Source organism: Vombatus ursinus, unplaced genomic scaffold, assembly GCF_900497805.2.
Source record: "Vombatus ursinus unplaced genomic scaffold, bare-nosed wombat genome assembly UNPS02014861.1, whole genome shotgun sequence".
In the NCBI taxonomy this organism is placed as follows: Eukaryota; Metazoa; Chordata; class Mammalia; order Diprotodontia; family Vombatidae; genus Vombatus; species Vombatus ursinus.
In genome coordinates this window covers 16685937-16706772 of record NW_020954639.1, presented here as the reverse complement: position 1 = coordinate 16706772, position 20836 = coordinate 16685937, and the positions used below count along the sequence as shown (strand labels likewise).

At 38.2% G+C, this 20836-nt stretch overlaps 1 protein-coding gene across 2 annotated transcripts in view; it reads right to left on the bottom strand.

The window, feature by feature from the left end:
* The window catches only part of ARHGAP21 (Rho GTPase activating protein 21), a 90260-nt gene that overhangs the window by 7416 nt on the left and 62008 nt on the right, over positions 1-20836 (bottom strand). For both annotated transcript variants that reach the window (XM_027841572.1, XM_027841573.1), the window contains 12 exons: positions 15628-15786; positions 15382-15481; positions 14724-14760; positions 13875-14000; positions 12644-12928; positions 11289-11353; positions 11036-11172; positions 9648-9790; positions 3201-3356; positions 3031-3109; positions 2355-2428; positions 2183-2272 (listed from right to left, as the gene is read on the bottom strand). In XM_027841572.1, the coding sequence (XP_027697373.1) occupies positions 2183-2272; positions 2355-2428; positions 3031-3109; positions 3201-3356; positions 9648-9790; positions 11036-11172; positions 11289-11353; positions 12644-12928; positions 13875-14000; positions 14724-14760; positions 15382-15481; positions 15628-15786 (1451 nt within the window). The remainder of the gene's footprint in view (positions 1-2182; positions 2273-2354; positions 2429-3030; positions 3110-3200; positions 3357-9647; positions 9791-11035; positions 11173-11288; positions 11354-12643; positions 12929-13874; positions 14001-14723; positions 14761-15381; positions 15482-15627; positions 15787-20836) is intronic.

The window sequence follows — 20836 nt, the reverse complement described above, 5'->3', positions numbered from 1 at the left end:
GCGTGGAGGACACGTTTGAAATGAGAGAGACGACAGACAATCCTACTGTAATAATGGTCCAGGCGAGAAACAAGGAGATGGATATATGAGATGTTGTCAAGGCAAATATTTGGCAACTGATTGGATATAGGAGGGGACAAGGTAGAAAGAAAAGTTGGGGATGGCTTCAAGATTGTGAGTCTGGGTACCTGAAGGATGATGGTTCCCTCAACAAAAAGAGGGACATTTGGAAGTTGTGGAGGAAAGGTGAGTTGTGATTATCTAACACTGAGGTTAAGATGGCTGTCAGACAAATACAGTCTGAAAGGTTCAACAAGCAGTTCATGACAGGGGACCTGAATCTCAATATAGTGCCTGGGGTTGGATATTTACAGATGTGGGAGTCCTGTGCAGAGATATTTACTCCTAAAAACCATGGGAGATGATGAGGAAAACCTAGAGAGGAAAGAATATCCAGGAGCAGGGGATGGTGAACAGTTTCCAATATTGCAGAGATCAAGTGGAAGCATCTATTGAGTGCTTTCTCTGTGTCTGGCACTGGGCTAAGTAAGCGCTGCGGACAGGAGACAAAGCCCTCAAAGAGTTCACAACATAATGTGGGTGGGATGAGAGAAGACCCTAACATTATTAAGGAAGGCTAAGAGGGGATTCTTGCAGAAGGTGGGATTTTTTTTTTTTTTGGTGAGGCAATCGGGGTTAAGTGACTTGCCCAAGGTCACACAGCCAGTATGTGTCAAGTGTTTGGTATGAGGCCGGATTTGAACTCAGGTCCTCCTGACTTCAGGGCTGGTGCTCTATCCACTGCGCCACCTAGCTGCCCCAGAAAGTGGGATTTTAGTTGAGACTTGAAGGAAGAATAAAGCCTGGGAAGACGTCTTTTGGCTTGGCAAACATCATCTGCAGCTCTGGGTTGTGCTTAAGTGGAAGGGCAGAGGCACTGGGTGTAGACAGCTTTTCCTAGGAGTTTGCTTATGAAAGGTAGAAAGAGAAAGTACCAATAGCTTTGAGGGATGTTGGGGGCAACGAAAGATTTTTTTTTCCCCTCTTAAAGGGGAGGAGAGCAAAATACAATGTAGACAGAAGGTAGTGAAATGGGAAGAGAGGGGGAGGACTGCTTTTGAAAGGAAGGGTTACCTCTTCACCAGAGAGTAGAACTCTGAAGCAAAGGAGGAGAGATGACAGGATTTAGAGTCAGAAGATCATCTAGCTCCTTTTTTTAGAGTAGGAAACTCAGGCCTTAAAGTTAAGTAACTCATTCAAGGTCACACAGCAAGTAACAGTCAGTAGAACTTGGATTTATACCTCAGTTTTTAATTTAACTATACTGTTCAATTTAAGGGAAACCACATTACTATTGTATGGCATAATATCAAAAAGCAAATCAAGTTCTCTTACCACAAAGAAATCTTCATACACCAAAGATGTAAACTGCTGCAATGTATACTACTCAATGAGAAAGAAGTATATCAAGGGTAGGCCAGCCAAGAAAAAAAAGGGAAGGAAGTGCTAGGAGAAGCCAAGGATCTTTTTTTTCCCCTGGCAGATACCAGAGGCAGAAAGAAAACAAAACTGTGAAGGGTTTACATAAACAGGGGGCCTGGTGCATATCCCAGCATTCCCTGTATTGGAAACTTTTTTTTTTATTTCTTATTTTTGGTTTGTTTTTGCTTTTTGGTGAGGTAAAGGGGTTAAGTGAATTGCCCAGGGTCACACAGCTAGGAGGTGTCAAGTGTCTGAGGCTGGATCGGAATTCAGGTCCTCCTGACTCCAAGGCCAGAGCTCTATCTACTCTGCCACCTAGCTGACACTGAAAACTCTTTTTCAACTACTATGTTTTTCAAGGTTCAAAGTAATCCATCACCTCACAATTCCTTCTGTTAATCTTTCCACTCCTATCATAGTGACCCTGAAACTTATGAGCTATGTGAAGGCCAGGAGATGAGAAAGACCGACATGTCTAAGGAGTGGGAAGAAAAATACTGGAACCATCAGAACTAGTTTACATCTGTGCCCCTTCCTTCTACTGTTTCTAGATGTGGGGACCTACTTGGTAATTAAGCCAGCTACACAAATTTGTACCCATTTCTTTCCATTAGAAGTCTACTTTGGATTTTGTTACATACACCATCAAGTTTGGATTCAAAGTGTTAAAGAATATGTCTAGAATTCTTTATTTACCTACCTTGTTTTTTTCTGAATTTTCTGCTACTGTCTTCAGATGAGCAGACAGAAACTTAAGCGTTTCATAATGATGTTCAGGCAAATCATGAATCTGTAAAAACATCATTTGAGTGATGGATTTAAAACTTGAAAAACTTTCTGTTGTAATCCCCAAACGGACAAATAATACTCACTAGTCTTTTTAATGTTTTTAGACGCTCCAAGGGATCTTCTTTTCGATTTGCTTCAATAAAGTCTGCATATTTATCTGGCAAGGGAAAGACATTTTTTTCTCAACTGATTAGGCTGAATGTATCCTTTGTATTGTTAACAAAATAACAGATATTTATTTACAGAAAAAGAGTGGGTCTTAAGTAGGTTGAAAATTTAGGCCTCCAAAATGACATCAATTTGAATGAGAACTATGTTAAAGTAACTCAGAGTGGAAAAGATCCATGAAAGCAGAAACTTTGCCTTCACCATACCTCTCCTTTTCCTGACCTTAACACCAACCACAAGATCATCTATTTCTGTACGTATAGCTATATCAATATGTGTGTGTGACATGCTAAGCAAGGATTTGTTGATTTACTAAAAACATGTAATTAAAGGTAATGTATACTAACATGTTTAAAGATTCTGTCTGGGGAGAGTAAGAAATGTTATTCTGAGTGCCAGATATAAGGAGGGACACAACAATGTAGTATGGCTGAATGTCAATAAACTGGTTTTCATGGATTCTAAATAGTGAAATTTACTCCCCGAAAAAATCCCAGTTTCCTACCATAGAACTTTACTTCCACTTTAATTTTCTTTAAATCAAAACTTAGGGGTAGGAGAATTAAACTGGTTTTACAGAAGATGACTCACCATTTGTGAAGAGAGGCTCAGGGAGTTTTCTGAAGAATGATTTCAGCAGACTACTAATTACATTCAAGTCTCGCCATTTCTAGGTATTCAGAATGGAAATATGTAATATGTCACAGTCACCAAAACATTCTGAAACATTCAGATCAATGAAAATTAATGAATTAACTTACATCATCCTGTGTGTCAATATCAGCCATTCCCTTGTTGAGTTCTTCTTGCATACTTGAGATAGCAGCATTATTTCCAGGAACTCTGTAAATACCTGTATATTCAAGTCCTCTTTCTTCAACTAATTTGCAGCATATGTCAACTATCAGTGGAATATACTACAAAACAAAAAGAGACAACTCTTATTTTTATAGGCCTCAAATGATCATATTAAGTGATTATTTATCTCTACATAAAATATATTTCTCAAAAAAAATTTTTGCTCTTTAGGTCATGTGGAGAATCAAAAGAAGAATGAACTTAGTTGTAATTGAGTTAAACATATTCGGACTGCTGAGATGGAAATGAGGATGTAAGAGGGGAAAGCGTTCTCTGATAGAGTACTTGGTGTGGGGGTGTGGAAGACTTAGCTTCAGAACCCTGCCTCCAGCATTTATTAGCTGTGAGAATCATGGGCAAGTGACTACACTCTGCCACGACCCAGTTTCCATGAAAAGGGTCCAATGATGACTACAGCATCTTTTGCACAAGGTTGTTATTGTAAAGCTTTGTAAATCTTAAAGTACCAAATATGGTTTTTCTGATGACTATCAAATGGCTGGGTAAGTTCAGGCTGAGCAAAGAACACTAGAAGTCAGGCAATTAGTTCATGAACAGAGTATGGGGAATGCAAATTGTTCTTAAAGAAGGTCAACTTTACTTCAGACTTGAAATCGAGCTTTTTACATACCTCTCCTAAACATGTATTTTAATCAAGCAAATTCAACACTTACTTTCTTCGTTAGGCTTTTGTTTTACAAAATGCACAGCCATTTAATGTCTCAAAAAATATCCTGGCCTGCCAGCTCTTTTCTAAATTTGTCCTCTTGGTTGAGGGCAGAAACTAACTAGGGGACAGGGAGGGGCAGGTGGTGGAGTTTAATGGAACCCTCAAATGAGGCTTGGAGGAAAAACAGGACTTCCAGAGGGTGAGTGAGGGATGTCGATCTGGCTGGAGTGAACAGATGCTTGTAGGAGATCAAATTTCAATTTTGAGAAACAAAATTAGCCTACATCTATACGGAGGGCAACCCTGATGAAAGTTTCAGAAAGGAACAGACAGACTTACAGAAATGGTATTGTCTTTAATGCAATCCATCTTTATGGTAACGAATGACTGAAAAGGGTAGAGAATACAATATTCTGCTGCTTCTTGACTATCAAAACTGTTTCCATTTGAATTGTCTTAGGACTATTCTGAAGATCACCTGGCAAGATAAGGTACCAAACAACTGATGTCCTCTCTCAAGCTGACCTGCCAGCATTCAAATCCTACTGCAGAAAGCGCAACTCTCTTGGGCTGGCCACATTGTGCGAATGCCTAACATACGTTTGCCTGAAAGACTATGCTATGGAGAACTAGCACAAGGTAAGTGCTCACACACAGGTTAGAAGAAGCAGTACAAGGACACTCTCAAGGTTTCTCAGAAGAACTTTAGTATCAATTGTGAGACATGGGAGATGTGGGCACAGGATTGCCCAGCCTGGGATGCCTGCATCCAAGATGGCACTATGCTCTCCATGAGCCAAGCAGAAATGCAGGAGCACAAAAGAAACGTGACATGTGCACATTTAGAGATATCTCCACCCCAAATGTTCAAATGGAGTGTTTGTTCCTAACCTGTGGTAGAGCGTTCCAAACCTGTATTGGCCTGATAAGCCACAGTTGAATACACTGTCCCTTGACACCAATATTGTGATATCACTGGTCCTCTTTGAGTACAAAGGTGGAACAACAACAATAAAAAACATCTGACAAACTATCTTCTCTAATGCTGTTTTCCTTGAAAGATTTCACAGGGATAACATTGTTCAACTTTTGATTAGTGATTTCAAGGGAAGCATAAAACAGACTGATGTATGCTTGCTAGAGGAGTTCAGCATTGTCATGAAGAAGAAAAAAGGAATGTGGTGGTATTGACGGTGAGGTCCTCCAGATGCTCTTGTACAAAGATGACTGAAATTTCCATGTCTTTGTGTAGAACCTCCTAAGTAACATCTCTATTCTCTCAAAAAAGTAGGCCTAAGCCTCCATACAGGAAAAAAGTAAGTCAAAGAAGCAAAATGTCTACTGATAGACTGCAACAGGCATTTGGGTGATCAATCTGCAGAGCTAGTCTATCATTTATCTAAGATATTCTCAAAAGACAAGGAACTGACCCCAGAATTGAACAGAAGCAGAGCAGGCTAGATTGCCTTTGGAAAACTGGGCAGTTTTTAATAACCTCAGGTTTTCCCCTGAAATAAAATCTCATCTTTTTAACATCAACATTAACATTAACACCAAAGACAGTAATTTCATGAAGAAATTAAATCAAGGTAAATGACAGAGCTTGGCAGAAAGTCTCTTAGTCAGCAAACATCTGCCTTGATAGCTAAATGTTGAGAGATGGCTCCTGAAGGCAACACCAAGTTAGAGTATAAACTTATTTGTAAAATCTTTTTTAAAAAAAGGATGGCAGATGATTATTAGCAGTTTTGTCTCATACAACAAAGGAGAATCACTAGAAAGTAAAACCTGTCTAAAACATATTACAACAAACTCTTTTATCCATCAAGGACACTGGGATCACCCCACCTGGACCTTAACACCACCATCTCCAAGATACAGAAGTAGAAATGGCTTTAATGAGAACAAATAAAGGAAAAGCAATCCTACTGGGACAACTATGTCATTAATAGAGGATATTCGTGGAGATGGTATCCACTTATAAGGATGTTGAGTGATGATTTTTAAGGTGTCCAAAGAATGGGAAGATATCAAAGGTATGGACAAAATCTCACTCTGATAAAAGGTATTAGGCAACAAGACGGTTTTCACAAATGATATCTGACAATGCAGCACATCTCAAAATTAACTGAAATTCATAGAGAAGATAAGATCCTATTAACAAACATAATGTTTATCAATTATGAAAAAACATTTGACTCATTGAAGCAAAATGCTGTCTTACAGGCTCTTTTCCAACAAGGTGTCTCCCACCCAGACACCATCTTCATTCCCTGGAAGACGTAACAGCATAAATCATTTTATTTAATGACCCTCTGACAAGAAGCATCCAGTGAGGCATGAAATAAGGAGATATGTGCCAGTGAATTGAGCAAGTCCAACGTAGGGTCTAAGACGAAAAGGGACCCCCAGCGGATGCTGAAGTTCCCACATACTGCTGATTGCAAATGACATCCTGTTCATTGCATCAAGCCAGAAGACATTGCAGAGCCTCCTGGAAGAGATCTGCAATCCTTCAAAGGAGTTTGGCCTGACCATATGTACAGGGAAGACCAAATGGATGTCCAGATGACAACATGTGTCTGACTGGACACCTACCGAATTTGTCAATGGTACCTATATCTGGGTCCAGAGATGAAAAGGAGAATGAAAGCTGGCTGGATTGCTTTTGGAAAACTGCAAAACCTTTTGGACCAACCCCAAGCTTCCCCTAACAAACAAAGCTCATCTGTTCACCACTCCCCCTGGGAACCTCTCTTGGCAGACACTGAGAAGCGGCATGATTGGTGTGAGCAGGCTGCAACATATCATCAACCAGGCACTCCAAAGAACAAGAGTAAAGAAGGTAATTCAAGAATCAGACAACAGAAAGAGAAGATGGGCTGATTCTGGGAATGGGAAGGGAGAAGACAGGGGTACGGACAGAGTGCTTTCTTAGTAGCCCTGTGTAGCAGGGAGAAATGGAGAAAGGTCTCTAGCCTTTTGGATGGAGAACTTTGGGGAAGACAGACACACACAGGTGGAGCAGGCAGATGTTTGCAAACTGCATCATGGAGGGAACTCCCCAAACAAGATACAAAATATAAGTGTTCTTTGCTTCAAGATTCAGCTAAGATGGTGGAGTAAAAGCAGTGACATGCTTCAGCTCTCCCCCCAAACCCTTCCAAATACCTATAAAAATGGCTCTAAACAAATTCTAAAGCAGCAGAATCCACAAAAAGAAAGAGTGAAACAAATTTCCAGCCCAAGATAACCGGAAAGGTTGATCGGAAAGGTATATCACAGAAAGGTACACTGGAAAGGAACACAGTTCGGCATGGGTGTGCAGGCCACAGAGACCCTGGAGCAGGCCTCAGAGGACTGAATTGCAGGCAGCTGTGGCGGTTTCCAGACTTCTCAACCCAGGAACGCCAAACACAACTTACAAGGTCAGTGGGAAAAGTCTGTTTCCGTGGTGGTGAGAGGGAAGGGCAGGGTCCCAGCCCCATTCCCCAAGCTCGGCTCTGGCCAGCGGCTGGCTCCTGAGCTTCCGGCTCACAGACTGAGGGGGAATTGAGTGTGATCAGAGTGGGGTTGCAGGAATCTCTTTGCTGGTGCAGGATTCTCTTGCTTTGCCCATGCTTGGATTTGGGTAACAGTTCTGGGTGGCAGTCCTGGGGCTAGGAGCGCTGGCATGGTGGAGCTTGTGGTGGTGGAAAGGGAATCCTCCTCACAGTTCCAAGACAGAAAAGACTGCTTGTGGTCACTCACAGACCAAAGCACAGGCCAGGAAAGAAGTAAACACCTCACCCTTGATCACAGTACCTTGGAAGAACTGAAAATTTGTAGGTCCCTAGTATTAGCTCTGAAAACAGCTGTACAAACCCCCAAAGCTTGGGACAGTACATTCTCCACAAGGGAAACAGGCCCCTTCCTTAACAAAGAGTTTATAACTCAAGTAATTGACTGGGATCATGAGCAAGCAGCACAAAAAGAGTCAGACTATATTATCTTACTTTGGTGACAAAGAAGGTCAAAACATACAACCAGAGGACAACAAAGCCAAAGCTCCTACATCCAAAGCCTCCGAGAAAAATATGAATCAGTCCCAGGCTTTGGAAGAGCTCAAAAAGGATTTTGAGAAGCAAGTAAGAGAGGGAGAGGAAAAACTGAGAGTGATGTGCAAGAAAATCATGAAAAACAAGTCAACAACTTGCTAAAGGAGACCCCAAAAAAATACTGAAGAAAATAACACCTTAAAAAATAGCCTAACCCAAATGGCAAAAGAGGTTCAAAAAGCCAATTAGGAGAAGAATGCCTTAAAAACCAAAATTGGCCAAATGGAAAAGGAAGTCCAAAAGGTTACTGAAGAAAATACTTCCTTAAATATTAGAATGGAGCAATTGGAAGCTAGTGACTTCATGAGAAATCAGAGCACTGTAAAACTAATCCAAAACAATGAAAAATTAGAAAACAATGTGAAATATCTCACTGGAAAAACAACTGACCTGGAAAATAGATTCAGGAGAGAGAATTTAAAAATTATTGGACTATCTGAAAGCCATGATCAAAAAAGAGCCTAGACATCATCTTTCAAGAAATTATCAAGGAAAACTGCCCTGATATTTTAGAACCAGAGGGCAAAATAGAAATTGAAAGAATCCACTGATCACCTGCTGAAAGAGATCCCCAAAGAAAAACTCCTAGGAATATTGTAGCAAAATTACAGAGTTCCCAGGTCAAGGAGACAATATTGCAAGCAGCCAGAAAGAAACAATTCAAGTATTGTGGAAACACAATCAAGATAACATAAGATTTAGCAGCTTCTACATTAAGGGACTGGAAGGCATGGAATATAATATTTCAGAGGGCAAAGGAGATAGGATTACAAACAAGAATCACCTATCCAGCAAAACTGAGTAGAATCCTTCAGCTGGTGCTGCCCACTCTACTTTGTATCTATTCTGTATACAGCTATCCAAAGCATGTTGTTATCCCAGCCACGGAAGGGACCAGGAGAGTCCTCATGCTGAAGGAAGTTGGCACTTGAGCTGAATCTTGAAAGTCAATTTTTTTTTTTTCTATTCAGCTCTGGTCTTTTTATCAAGAATGCTTGAAAGTCCCCTATTTCACTGAATGACCATTTTTTACCCTGAAGGATTCTACTCAGTTTTGCTCACAGACGGTCTGTGAGGGCAAGGGCTGCTTTCTCTTTTGCCTTCATACCCCCAGAAGGAGGCACAGTACCTGGCGCATAGAAGGCATTTAGATGCGTGCTGACAGACTGGCAACAGATGGCTGCAATTCCTACATCACCACAAATCTCTGGAGAAGTTAAGGAACATCCAAAGGTCAATAGAGAAGTATATGTTGGGCACAAGGAGGTTACACATTACAAAAAATAAATTATGCACACGTTAGTCATGGAAAAAACATGACACACAAAAAGATGAAGTGGTCACTGAAGTGAGGGCACGGGATTACCAATGGGTACTTTGTGCCTCCAGTGGGAGCTACAAAATGTCAAGAGAATGAAAGTAAGGCCCCCATCACGGGTGCACGCCCTGCTAGGGGCAAATTTACAGAAAGACATGGACAACCATCACAGATTGTTCTCCGTATCACTGAAGGGGGAACCCACACTGATGAGATTACAGATGCCTTGGACTATTAGGGTACAAGCAAGGCTTTTGTCTCCTACCCGATTGGTGTGAGCCGGGGGGCAGTCATCCAGTCTGACACCAAAGGTTCCTACAGCAGTTGGCTTTTTCTCAAATGTTTTCCTCATGATGTTTGGAATGCCTTTTCTCCATGTGCCTTTGTCTTTTGGAGGACTGGTGTCATCTTTGGTTATTGTTGAAAACAAAGGGTGATATATTGGGGGAAAAAGGGGGGAAATAAAAAATGTTTGAATCATAATTCAAATACATGGACTATGTTGGTTTAAATGAGATCCCTTTAACATAAAAAAAAAGGCACCAATTAACAAAGTTTCAGATCATCCTAATCCATCTCTTGTCATTCATTACCAAATGAAAATTACCTTCTTCCACATATATTAAAATACACTGATAGTTTTTTTTCACCTGTTTGCAATGTGAATTATGCTGAATTTTTCAATGAAAATAATTCCACAAATGTTCACAAAGTACCTATTATAACTAAGGTAACTGTGCTAGAAATACAGAGAAAGATTCTTTAAATAAGGTCCATGATCTTATACTCCAACATGTTTCAGTTTCTAATGCTCCTCTATTTACACTAATATATCTATACACACACACATGCATGTATATGTATGAGTACATGTGTTGACAGTCTGATCTTTTTTTTTTGGACCAGATGTGAGATATTATCAGTGAAGGAGCTCATTCTAGAAATACAGATTCCTGCTCAGAGAGAGGCTTTTAGCCCTCAGAGGTTAAGAGCCTTGCCCAAGGTCACACAATCCCTATGTGCCAGAGAGGAGATTTGAATTCAGATTTTTTTCTGATTCTGAGGCCAGCTTTCTACCTTTTATTCCAGGCTCCCTCTCATTCTTCTATCTAAACAAAAAAATAAAGGGCTGGATAAAATGCCTGAGGGCTTTCAGATATCCACTCCAGATGATATGATCATGGTGTTTTCCTGCTAACCAGGTCTTAATGACAATGCTGGCAGTAATGAATCTTGTTAAGAAAAGATGGAGCCTGAAATGACTCAATTCCAAAGTGGGCCTCGTTAAGTACCCGGGTAGCCTATCTAATTTATGTCTCTCTGTGTGATATGCTTATTTCTTCATATTCTCCAGATTAAATTTCTATATAAAACAACAGGTGCTAGAACTGAATTTTGTACTTGCACTTTTAAGGAATACATTTTGCTTACTTCTTAATTTTTGTAATATATACTATCAAGCTACATCTTTTGAGCCTAAGCCTGAAGGGGAAAGGTCTATGGCCCTTACAAGCCAGATAAACCCAACCACTGAGGGTTAGCAAAAACAATATTTAGGAAAGAAATTTTTAAAGTAAAAATATTTTTAGAACTTCATATTCTAAGTAATCTTAATCACGGAATGTGTTAAATTTCTCCAATAAAAGCATGTACCTTTACTGAGGAGTTTTCTTTCTGACTCTTCTTTGGGAGAGTGTGGACTCTGAAATTTTGGTTCTGACTTAGCACCAAGCAAAGTCTGCCTGATACTGAGACTCTGGCGAGGTGTTTTTGGCAACTGGTCTGCTTTGCTGAAGGAAGAAAATCAACAGTTAACATTTATTGGCTTTCTCTCTATACCTTCTCCCCCTCCAAATCAAACAAAAAACCCCAACACAAACCCCCTAACAGATGGTGGGTATCTTACCTCATTAGACTATTATATTCCTTTATCCTCCGGCTAATTAGGTCTCTGCTAGTGACTCCAGTATCCTAGAATACAAATGGAGGCCAGGGTTGAAATAGCAATTTTATGGAAGTGCCCAATTTTTAAAACATGTAAGTGAGGCTTAACATTTTCTTCCCAGAACCCTTTGGGGCTTGAAATAAATGGACAGAACCTATAAAATGTGGGTCAGAGAGGCCTAAGATTATAGAATCACTTTGAAATAAAAGGAATTAGGGAAATTTTGGCCTCAAATGCAGAAAGTTAAGCCTATTTTCATATGGAGAATTTGTCCCATAAGAATCACTAGCATATACATTATCTCACAGAAACCCTAATCACATGTTACAGGATACCATGGTTTTTGAAAACATAGTATTGTGGAAAGCAGCATAGTAAGGAGATATGGATGAATCAGATTCTGGGACTTATTCCCTGTATGACACTGGACAAAGAAAAGGAGAAAGGAACCCTAGAGGAGCTCTTACCCTCCCCCTTCCTGCATTCTACAACAGTCACTAAAGTGAGACCTGGCACCTGAGGCATCAGACACTTGGGCCTCAAGCAGCAAGTTTCTCTCATTAGTGGTATTTGAACATCAGCTGTGAACATTTTAGCCCAGCAGATAAAAATGTGGATAGGCATAGAATTAGCTTGGTGTGTGTTTTCCAAGTAGCCTCAGTCTGCTGGCAGAATTCAATTCATGGTCATAATCACAATAATACAATGGTGCATTTTCAGAGTGCCTTCTGTACATGATCTTGGGTATGTCTTAAACTAATCGAAGGGCTATCATGTGAAAAGGGTGTGTGTGAGAGGTGCGGAACTTGGACTGACAGAAACGTTCTATAGAGGGAGAAGCCTCCCAAATAAAAGAGGTATTTAAAAGAGAAATGTGCTACCTGGGAAGGAAATGGATTCACTGTCACTGTAAATGTTGTCAGTGATGTTATGGTGGGACTTTCTACTCTCAGATATGAAATAAATGAGCCTATCTCTGAGGTGCTTCTCAACTCTGAGATTCTATAAACTCTCCCTGTTCGTCACAAAAATCCTATGAAATGATCATCTTCCCATGAGAGAGAAAACGAGACACAGAGAGGCTAAAGTACAGTGACCAAGTCAGCCTCTGGATGAATAGTCCAATGGGGCTGCCCAGGAAAGCACAGCAGATCCATCCCCTCCTTTTCCTGTTCCATAATGCTGAATTTCAGGTAAGTAAAGTGACAATGGGGATATAGTTGCTTTCTCTGCACCATCAAGAGCTTTATAGCTAACGGCATAACAAATAAAGGCTCTCCAGACTAGAATCTTAGTACCCTCTCAGAAAAACATACCTCTTCACTGAGGTTGCTGCTCTCCTGGATGGTCTTGATCCAGGCTAACATGTCATCTCTGTCTTCAGCTTGAAATAAGTATTCACAATCTGAGGTGGTAAGCCTGAATACATTTTTCCTCTTGGTTTCACTATAGGAAATATCTATCAAGCAAGCATTTACACTGATAGGTTGTTCTTCCTCTGATGGAGTGGTTTGTTCTCTTTTATCTTTGTGCAAGTAGAGTGAGTGGCCCCGAAGGACGACATACATCTGTTTCCACGGCCGAATGCTACCACCAACTCGCTGGAAAACATAAGCAGTGCATAGAGGACACTGACTTGACAGGTTGTGCAGAGCTGCTCATAAAAAGTTATAGAAACCAACTCAAAAAGTATTCCCCTTTGGATAATAATAACAGCTCACTTTTATATAGGGTTCTAAATTATATGATGAGGACACATCCATAAAGTTCTCCACAAACGTGAGATAGTATCCCTGTTTTTGAGGAACCAACAACCTACATGGTGATGTATAAATGAAAAAACTATACAATATAAGTATACTGCAATCTATATACAGAATGAGGGAGGGTCAGAAGAGGGTGTTTTGGGATGAAGCATAAGATTGAACTAACTCGGCCAAGAGAATCCAACTTCTATTGTGAACAAAAAATGAATAGAATTGAAAAAAGTGTTCAATCATTTTGTAGCAAACGATACTATCCAAACAGATAACAAATTTATTATGATGATACTTAAAGATCTTTACCACTGAAAGGAACTTTACTCATGATTAAGTTGGTCAGTGGACACTTGGCAATTTTTTACAGTGAGAATTTCCCTGAAGGTTATGGTTTTTAGATAAAACTTAAATTTAATTTATAAAGAAGTGAAATTACAACAGATTTATAATAGAAAAGGAATAAGAGCCTTGTAATGTATATAACTGAAAAATGGATATTTTTAAAATGTCTACTATGTGAATTACTATATCCCAATCAGAGCTAAGAACATTCCTTCCCTTCCAGGAACTTTGCATCTGTATTGCTCTAGTATCTGGACAAAAGTACCCAATTCAAAATCAGTCAGAATGTTTCAAAATAGTTAAATGTTTGGTTTTGGAAAAGGAGGCAAATGAATGATTGAATTCTTGTGGATGTTTTTGCCCTGGATAGTTACAGATTTTAAAGGTTAATTTGCCATGTGTTTAATTAGTTTGAACGTTGAAGAACAGCTTTCAATTTCAGTACCTTCCCCTTATCAGTGACAAGTTGTCGAAAATGGAGCCATCCTTCCTTGGCAGCATCACTAAATACCTCGGAAGAGGAATCTTTTCTGGACCCAGAGTCTTCAGAAGATTTTTGGCTGTCTAAGACCTATAGAAAAACACAAAAACAAAATAAGATGTCTTCTATTTTCCCCTTTAAAATAATCTGTATGAAGAAGGAATCTAGGCCTGTGAGATCTTCAGTACTCAACTCTCCAATTCCTTGTAAGTGATTTCAACTAACTTGGTTAGAACCTAATGTCTTCTTCGACAGTCTCTTTAGCAGTTCCTAATCACTTGGTAACTGTACCTACCTTCCCTCACCAATTCTCACTACCTGAAACTCCCTCCACCTAGGTAGGTCAGCACATTCTCTGCAATTTATAGTCTTAGAGGGTTACCTAGAGGATTGAGAGTCAAAGTGGAAGTTATTTTTGAACAAAGTCCTCAGAAAATATCTTCATGAAATCATACACATTTGGTTATGAAGGCTTTTGATAGTGTAAAAGAAAAGCAGCAGGAATGATGAATTTCATTGCCATCAATATTGTACATCTAATTTTTTTTCATATTTACCTTAAGTAATTTAGGAATATTTGGAAGAATGTTTGAGGTAATATTCTTGACAAATATGTATTCTCTAAAAATTGGATAAAGAATTGAGCTTACATTTATTATTTTGCAATATTTTGTGGGCTCACTGAAGAAAAAATTCAAAATATTTAAGTATTAGTAGGTTGCTTGCATGGAAGTCCATGATCAAAATGAGAGAGCTACAATGATAAAAAATAAACAGAATCATTTATAATATACTTGAATAATAAACACCTACCTTGATTCCCTTCAAGCTAGATACATGCTTAAAAGACCTGTTGGGGGAAATAAATGGTATCTGATTATTTATCACACATACAAAAAGGTAGTTCAGATACAAAAGGGTATTTCAAATATGTCACATGGGAGAGCTAACTTTCAATAAAATGTTGATTCAATAGTATTCTAAAAAGATTTTTTTCAAGTATGAATGAAAACATAATTAAAGAAGTAACCTCTCAGTTTTATAAACTTATTTTTCTTAATTGAAGAGGTATATTAAGGATCCCTAAGAGATGAATTATAATCATCTGGTAGTGGCAACCAGGATTCTAGGTGCTTTACTGCCACTTAAATTGGTATGCTCTAGGGAGAATGAGAATGAATGGCATGGCATCTTCCTATTCCTTTAAATATTGCCTCATAAGTAACTACCTGATCCTCTTTGACAGTAAAAAAGGAAAAGGAAAAGGAAAACTTGTAGGTGTACTTACAGGACTTCAAATTAGCCTATTCATTCTGTACATCATTTGACAAAAGGTATATATTTATTAGAGGCGACTTCCTTTTTTAGCTTTTCAAAGTCATAGATGAGAAAATCTAAAATGGAACACCTCCAAGTCTCTCTATACAGAGAGGTATGTGCGAGTGTCTCACAGCAAACACCCAGTACTCACCCTTTGCCCTCTTCTCTGTAATCATCCAGGCCTTCATCATATGATTTTGATCTCTCCGTTTTTGAATTGCGCTGGCCATCTAGGATGGGCCCAACAGATCCTACACATAAAATTGAACACTTAGATGCATACAATTGGGGTTTTGAGTTGTTGCAATGATTATGAAATTACAAAATATCATGACCTGCTAGAAAAAAAAAAATTGAGGTTAGAATTGGCTTTAGGCCTTTATTAATTTATACTTACCATGATCATGTGACAGCTGACGGCGAATTAAAGGGGCTGAAGTTGTAAGGCTGGGAGGAATTGTTGCTATAGTGGGCACATGAGAAGTGGATGCCGAAATGACAGCAGAAGCAGGAATGTGTGCGATATCATGATCAATGCTTGGGCTGGTTGGCTCATCTAGAAAGTAATACAACATATTAACCTGTTAAGTGGTGTCATTAGCAGATCAGAAACTAAAGAATAATTTGGTATGAATTTCTGGTATGAAGTTTTAAAACTGGATTAGTCAGTCATAAATCAACTTGGCCACGGGTGGGGCAGACTTGATCTTATTTCCCAGAAATATTTTAGTAAAGAGAGGAACCAATGACATTTAAAACTGATTACCACCAGTGTAAGATACAGCAACACAAAACATTAAATTGGACCAAACAGATGTTCTCTGCACGAAAAGTAAATACCTATTCAAAATAATTAGTTTAGAATCCCACTTTTATAGTTCAGTTTGAAGTTCAACTCAATAGGAACATAGTATATATGTAAAGCCTTTTATGCTTGGAAAAAAGAATCAGCAATTCAATTAATAAAATGATACTTGAAAAAATAAGTGACATTATTCAAGAGAGAATTTTAAAACAGTGAGAAAAAATAATAAAATTATTGTGAAATTAGTATTTCCATGTACTAAATTAGTTCTTTCATTAACTGATTATTCATGGTATTAAAGTATAGCTCCCCAAACTTTACAAAATCAGAAGGGTTACATCCAGAACAAGACTCCCTTCACCACAATTTCAGAGGTACTACAAACACGTTTTACATTATTCAAAGAAACCAATAACAGAAAACTTGATTAAAACTGAATTCTCCTTTGAAGAAGTACCAAAACATACAGTTTTACTTGTCAAGCCTCACTGATTGTCTCTTTTCGAATATTCTGAAGCAATTCATGATTGTGGGGGGCATTTATGTTTTTAGAGACAATAAAGATATATACTTATGTATATGTTTATGAGTGTGTGTATATATCTATATATGCATGTGTATATACACATATATGTATACACACAGACAGATAAACACTTTTTCTCATCAGTGAAAAAATGAAATTTCAAATACTACAAAGTCTTCCTTTTGGGGAAATAATGATATATTACTATAATGAATACATCATAGATGCTTTGATTCAATAGACTACAAAAACCTATTAATCATGTAAAAGGCATGATAATTATCTTTTTAAATAGAATAAAAACTCAAATGAAGATGTGACCATGTATTTACTATGTCTCTGAAAACATAAATGCCCCCCCAAAATCATGAATTGCTTTAGGATATTAGAATGTCAGGAGGCAATCAGCAAAGCTTCACAAATAGAATGATATAGTAATTGTTTTAAAAATTCTTTTTTCTTTAAAAATTTGTGATCCAAATCTTTCAATGATGAATTGGTTATTTTATCTAAGATTATATGCTTTACTTTGGTACTTATGGAAATAAAGATGGGATAGAATGCCAAGGGTCATCTAACCACCAAACAGCAACAGCAGATCTTGACCGCTATTCTTGTGATGCCAAGTCCAGCAAATTTTTCCACCATGTTACAAGCACTAAAGGTCTCCCCCTCTGATGCTTTATCATGATAGAGGTGACCCTTTGTTCTCTGGCTGGGCCTATCAGGTTGGAAAGGTTTTGAATCAAGTTCATGTGACAGAAAATTGAACGATGAGCAGACTGAATTCAGAGAGGCTCATCACCAAGCCGCTGGCCACCAGCTCATGAATGTTTTTGGCCACAATGATTTACTAAACAATACTTTAGCTCATTTGTACAAGGGATCCCAAAAGACTCCTTCGATTCCTCATATAGTGCTCTACAGCTTACAAAGCACCCTGTATATAGAGGGAGTCCTAAAAGTCTCCATACAGTTTTAAGCTTTAATAGACATAGATTGTAAAGCTTAAATTGGAGACTTTGGGGATATGCTGTATGATCCAATGTGTGCCTACAGTAACCAGGGTTGGCTCCTAAGGCAAGATCTTTACCCCACCCCCACTTTATAGCTGCAGGGATGAATACTGAGAGAGGGTTAGTGCTTTGCCAACAGACACAGGCAGGAGAGCAGGAGTGCAGGAGTGCCAGGACATTCACAGAGTAAGGCCTCTTTCATTCTGAACCCAGGTTTTCTTTCCACTGAATTTCCATTGCCTCATCATCCACTAAGGTTTTGAGGAAAAGCTACAACCTGCTTCCACGGAAGAAGTGCCCAAAATGAAGAAACCACACATCTTTTGAAGTACTAAAGAAAGTTCACCTCTGCTTCTCTTCTACAGGCTTTAAACTTCCCCATAGCTCTCTTAAAACGCTGGGGCAAAAACCTGAGTTAATACTTAATTTAGGATTTGACTAATGCCTAAATATACTGCAATTTTTCTTTTTTTAACAGCCCTTCTTAGCTCATTAAATTATATTTGTAAAATGCTTTGCAAACTTTGAAGTACTACATAAACGGCTGCTATCATTATGTGCAATTTTATTTCATTCCTATTTCATTCATCTTGCTTTGCTATTCGATCCCTTCTAAATGAAAGACAGAATAGCACATTCTGGATGAAGTGCTAATCCTAAAATCAGGAAGTGTGAGTTTCCTCACCTGGAAAATGGTGAAGTCTTTCCATCTGATCTGCAGTACTTCCTTCAAAAGGGCTTTTGTGAGCCTCAAATGAGATAATGTGTTCAAAGTGTTTTGCAAACTTCAAAGTGCCATATAAATGGTAGGCAGGATTTTTATATTGTATTTCACTGTTTTTGAGCAATTCTACTTCTCATTTGTCAAGGTCTTTAAACTCTACTCAATTTTGTAAATATCTTATAATTAAGAATTTCCATTAACTTAAAAATGACTTTCCCTTCAGTAGTCTGAATTTTTTGGAAAGGGTAATATTCCCTTTTAAAATATGAATACTACTACATTTGTTTTTTGGTTAGTTGTCAAACACTTTTAAAGCCATTTATCAGCAAAAAAAATTAGAGGGAAGAGGAAAGTATAAAGTAGTAAAAAAAATTCTTCTAGTCAAAAAATACAAGCTTATTATCTATGCTTTTTATTCCTTTCTAATTTGCTATGAAGTGGAGATAAAGGAAAGAAACTAAGGGTAAATGAGACCTCTTACCTGGAACATAATCAGGTAAGAATCTGTACATTTGTTTTGCCAAAGAAAGATCAAAGGATAAATAGAAACTAGCTCACAGGCTTGTTTTATGTTAAGTTGCCCCCAATAACCCAAATGTTGGTACTGTATTTTCCAACGTAGGCTATACTTCTGACTTAAGAACTCATAAAAAAAAAAAAACCACTGATATGATAGACATGACATAAAACAAAGCTGCAACAAGCATAAGCTTCTATACTCCAAATAATAACATTTTGTTAAATCCTATAAAATGGGCACAAATATATTGATTATGAGAAGCTCCAACAAAGTATATATAAAGGCCACAAAAGTACACCCAAATGATAAATTTGACCCAAAATATGCCAGCAATATGAAATGTTAAATGTTAATAATAATAAAAATAAAAACACAAATCTCATTTCTCTTAGACATAATAACCTTTCAAATAAACACTTAAAAGAAGATTATCACTCTCTCCCCAAGTCTTCTCTTCTCTGGACTTACCACGTGCCTAGCACTAGTTTAAGTGCTTTACAATTATCTCATTTGGTCCTCATAACAATGTGAGAGATAGGTGCTATCATCTTAATTTTGTACATGAGGAAAATGAGGCAAACAGAGGTCAAGTGACCTGCCCAGAGTCACATAGCTATTAAGTGTCTTAAACTTAAGATAGTTAAGCAATAATTTTGGGTGCCTAATAAGTGTCTGCTGAGACAATGAATGAATCCCAACTTGGTATTTAGAAGAGGGGAGGGTTGGGATGATTTGGATGTTCTACAGCAGTGGTGTTAAACTCAAATAGAAAACCCATGGGGCACATCTTGACTTAGACAACCATAAATGAACATTATCTATTTTGTACTGGCTTTTAATTTATTTTGTTCAGGTCCAAGTTTTGCAAGGCCAAGTTTGACATCTCTGTTCTATAGCTCTTATAAAAGGTTCCTCCTGTTAATAAAATTAACTACAGTACACAGAGATTTTCAAAATCATACTATTAGTTACTCTTCTCAAAAAACAGCCTTTGTAGCATCTAAATATCTGAAGGCATTTTGCCAATAACTTTAGTAGTGAAGGGATGGGGGGAAGGGATCTCTTAAGATCATATTCTCTTCAACTTCTTTCTTTATAGAAAATCTGAAACTCAAATGGAAGAGATCTCAAAAGTCTGTCTAATTCAAATCAGAATTGGCCAAGAATCCCAGTTAAACTATCAACAGATCATTTGGCTTTCACTCCAAGACATATGTGCCTGGGACATACTATTTCACCTCTGTGGAATACAGTTTTCTTGTATGTGAAATGAGGACCATAGGACTAGATAATCTCCAGAGTCCTCTCCAGCTTCAAAAACCCATTACATCCATAAGGAATAGATATTTGGTAAGGGAAGGCTATTCACAATTAGGGAGCAGGTAAATGAAGATGTCAGTAAAAGAAGCAAAGGTTTATTCAGGAAAAGAGGAGAATCAAAAAGTGAAGTATCATGGATTAGACAGAATTGTTCTCTATGTTTTATATCTTAACTTTCTAACTTGAAATCAAACGGAGATCAGAGGCTATATCTTACTATTCTTCCATTTCTCTCACAGTAGCTGGCATATTGCTTAGTATCAGTAGGTGCTCACTCATTCAAATATATGTTGAATGATTTTCAGATTGAGTGTTCTATGAGGTAGTGTAAATTCAATTAATGACTTTCCATTGAATAAAGACCCTAATATTTATCTATAAAGCAATAATTAAACAGATTAGTGTTAAAATGTCAGGTGGCAAAAAAAAAAAAAAGCTAACCCATTCCATACAACTAGGGGACATCCTGTGGATATCCTACAGTCTGGGGTTCCAGTGACTTTGCCTGTTCTCCTGCCATACTATCCCCTAGCTGTTGGTCCACATTCTTCATTTTCTCATGTTCCTCCACTTACCTGTTCCAGCAATCTTTTGGAAGAAGATGACAGCTAGTAATATGTCTTAAGTTTTGTAACAGCTCCCTTGGGGGTGTGTGTGTGTGTGTGTGTGTGTGTGTGTGTGTGTGTGTGTGTGTG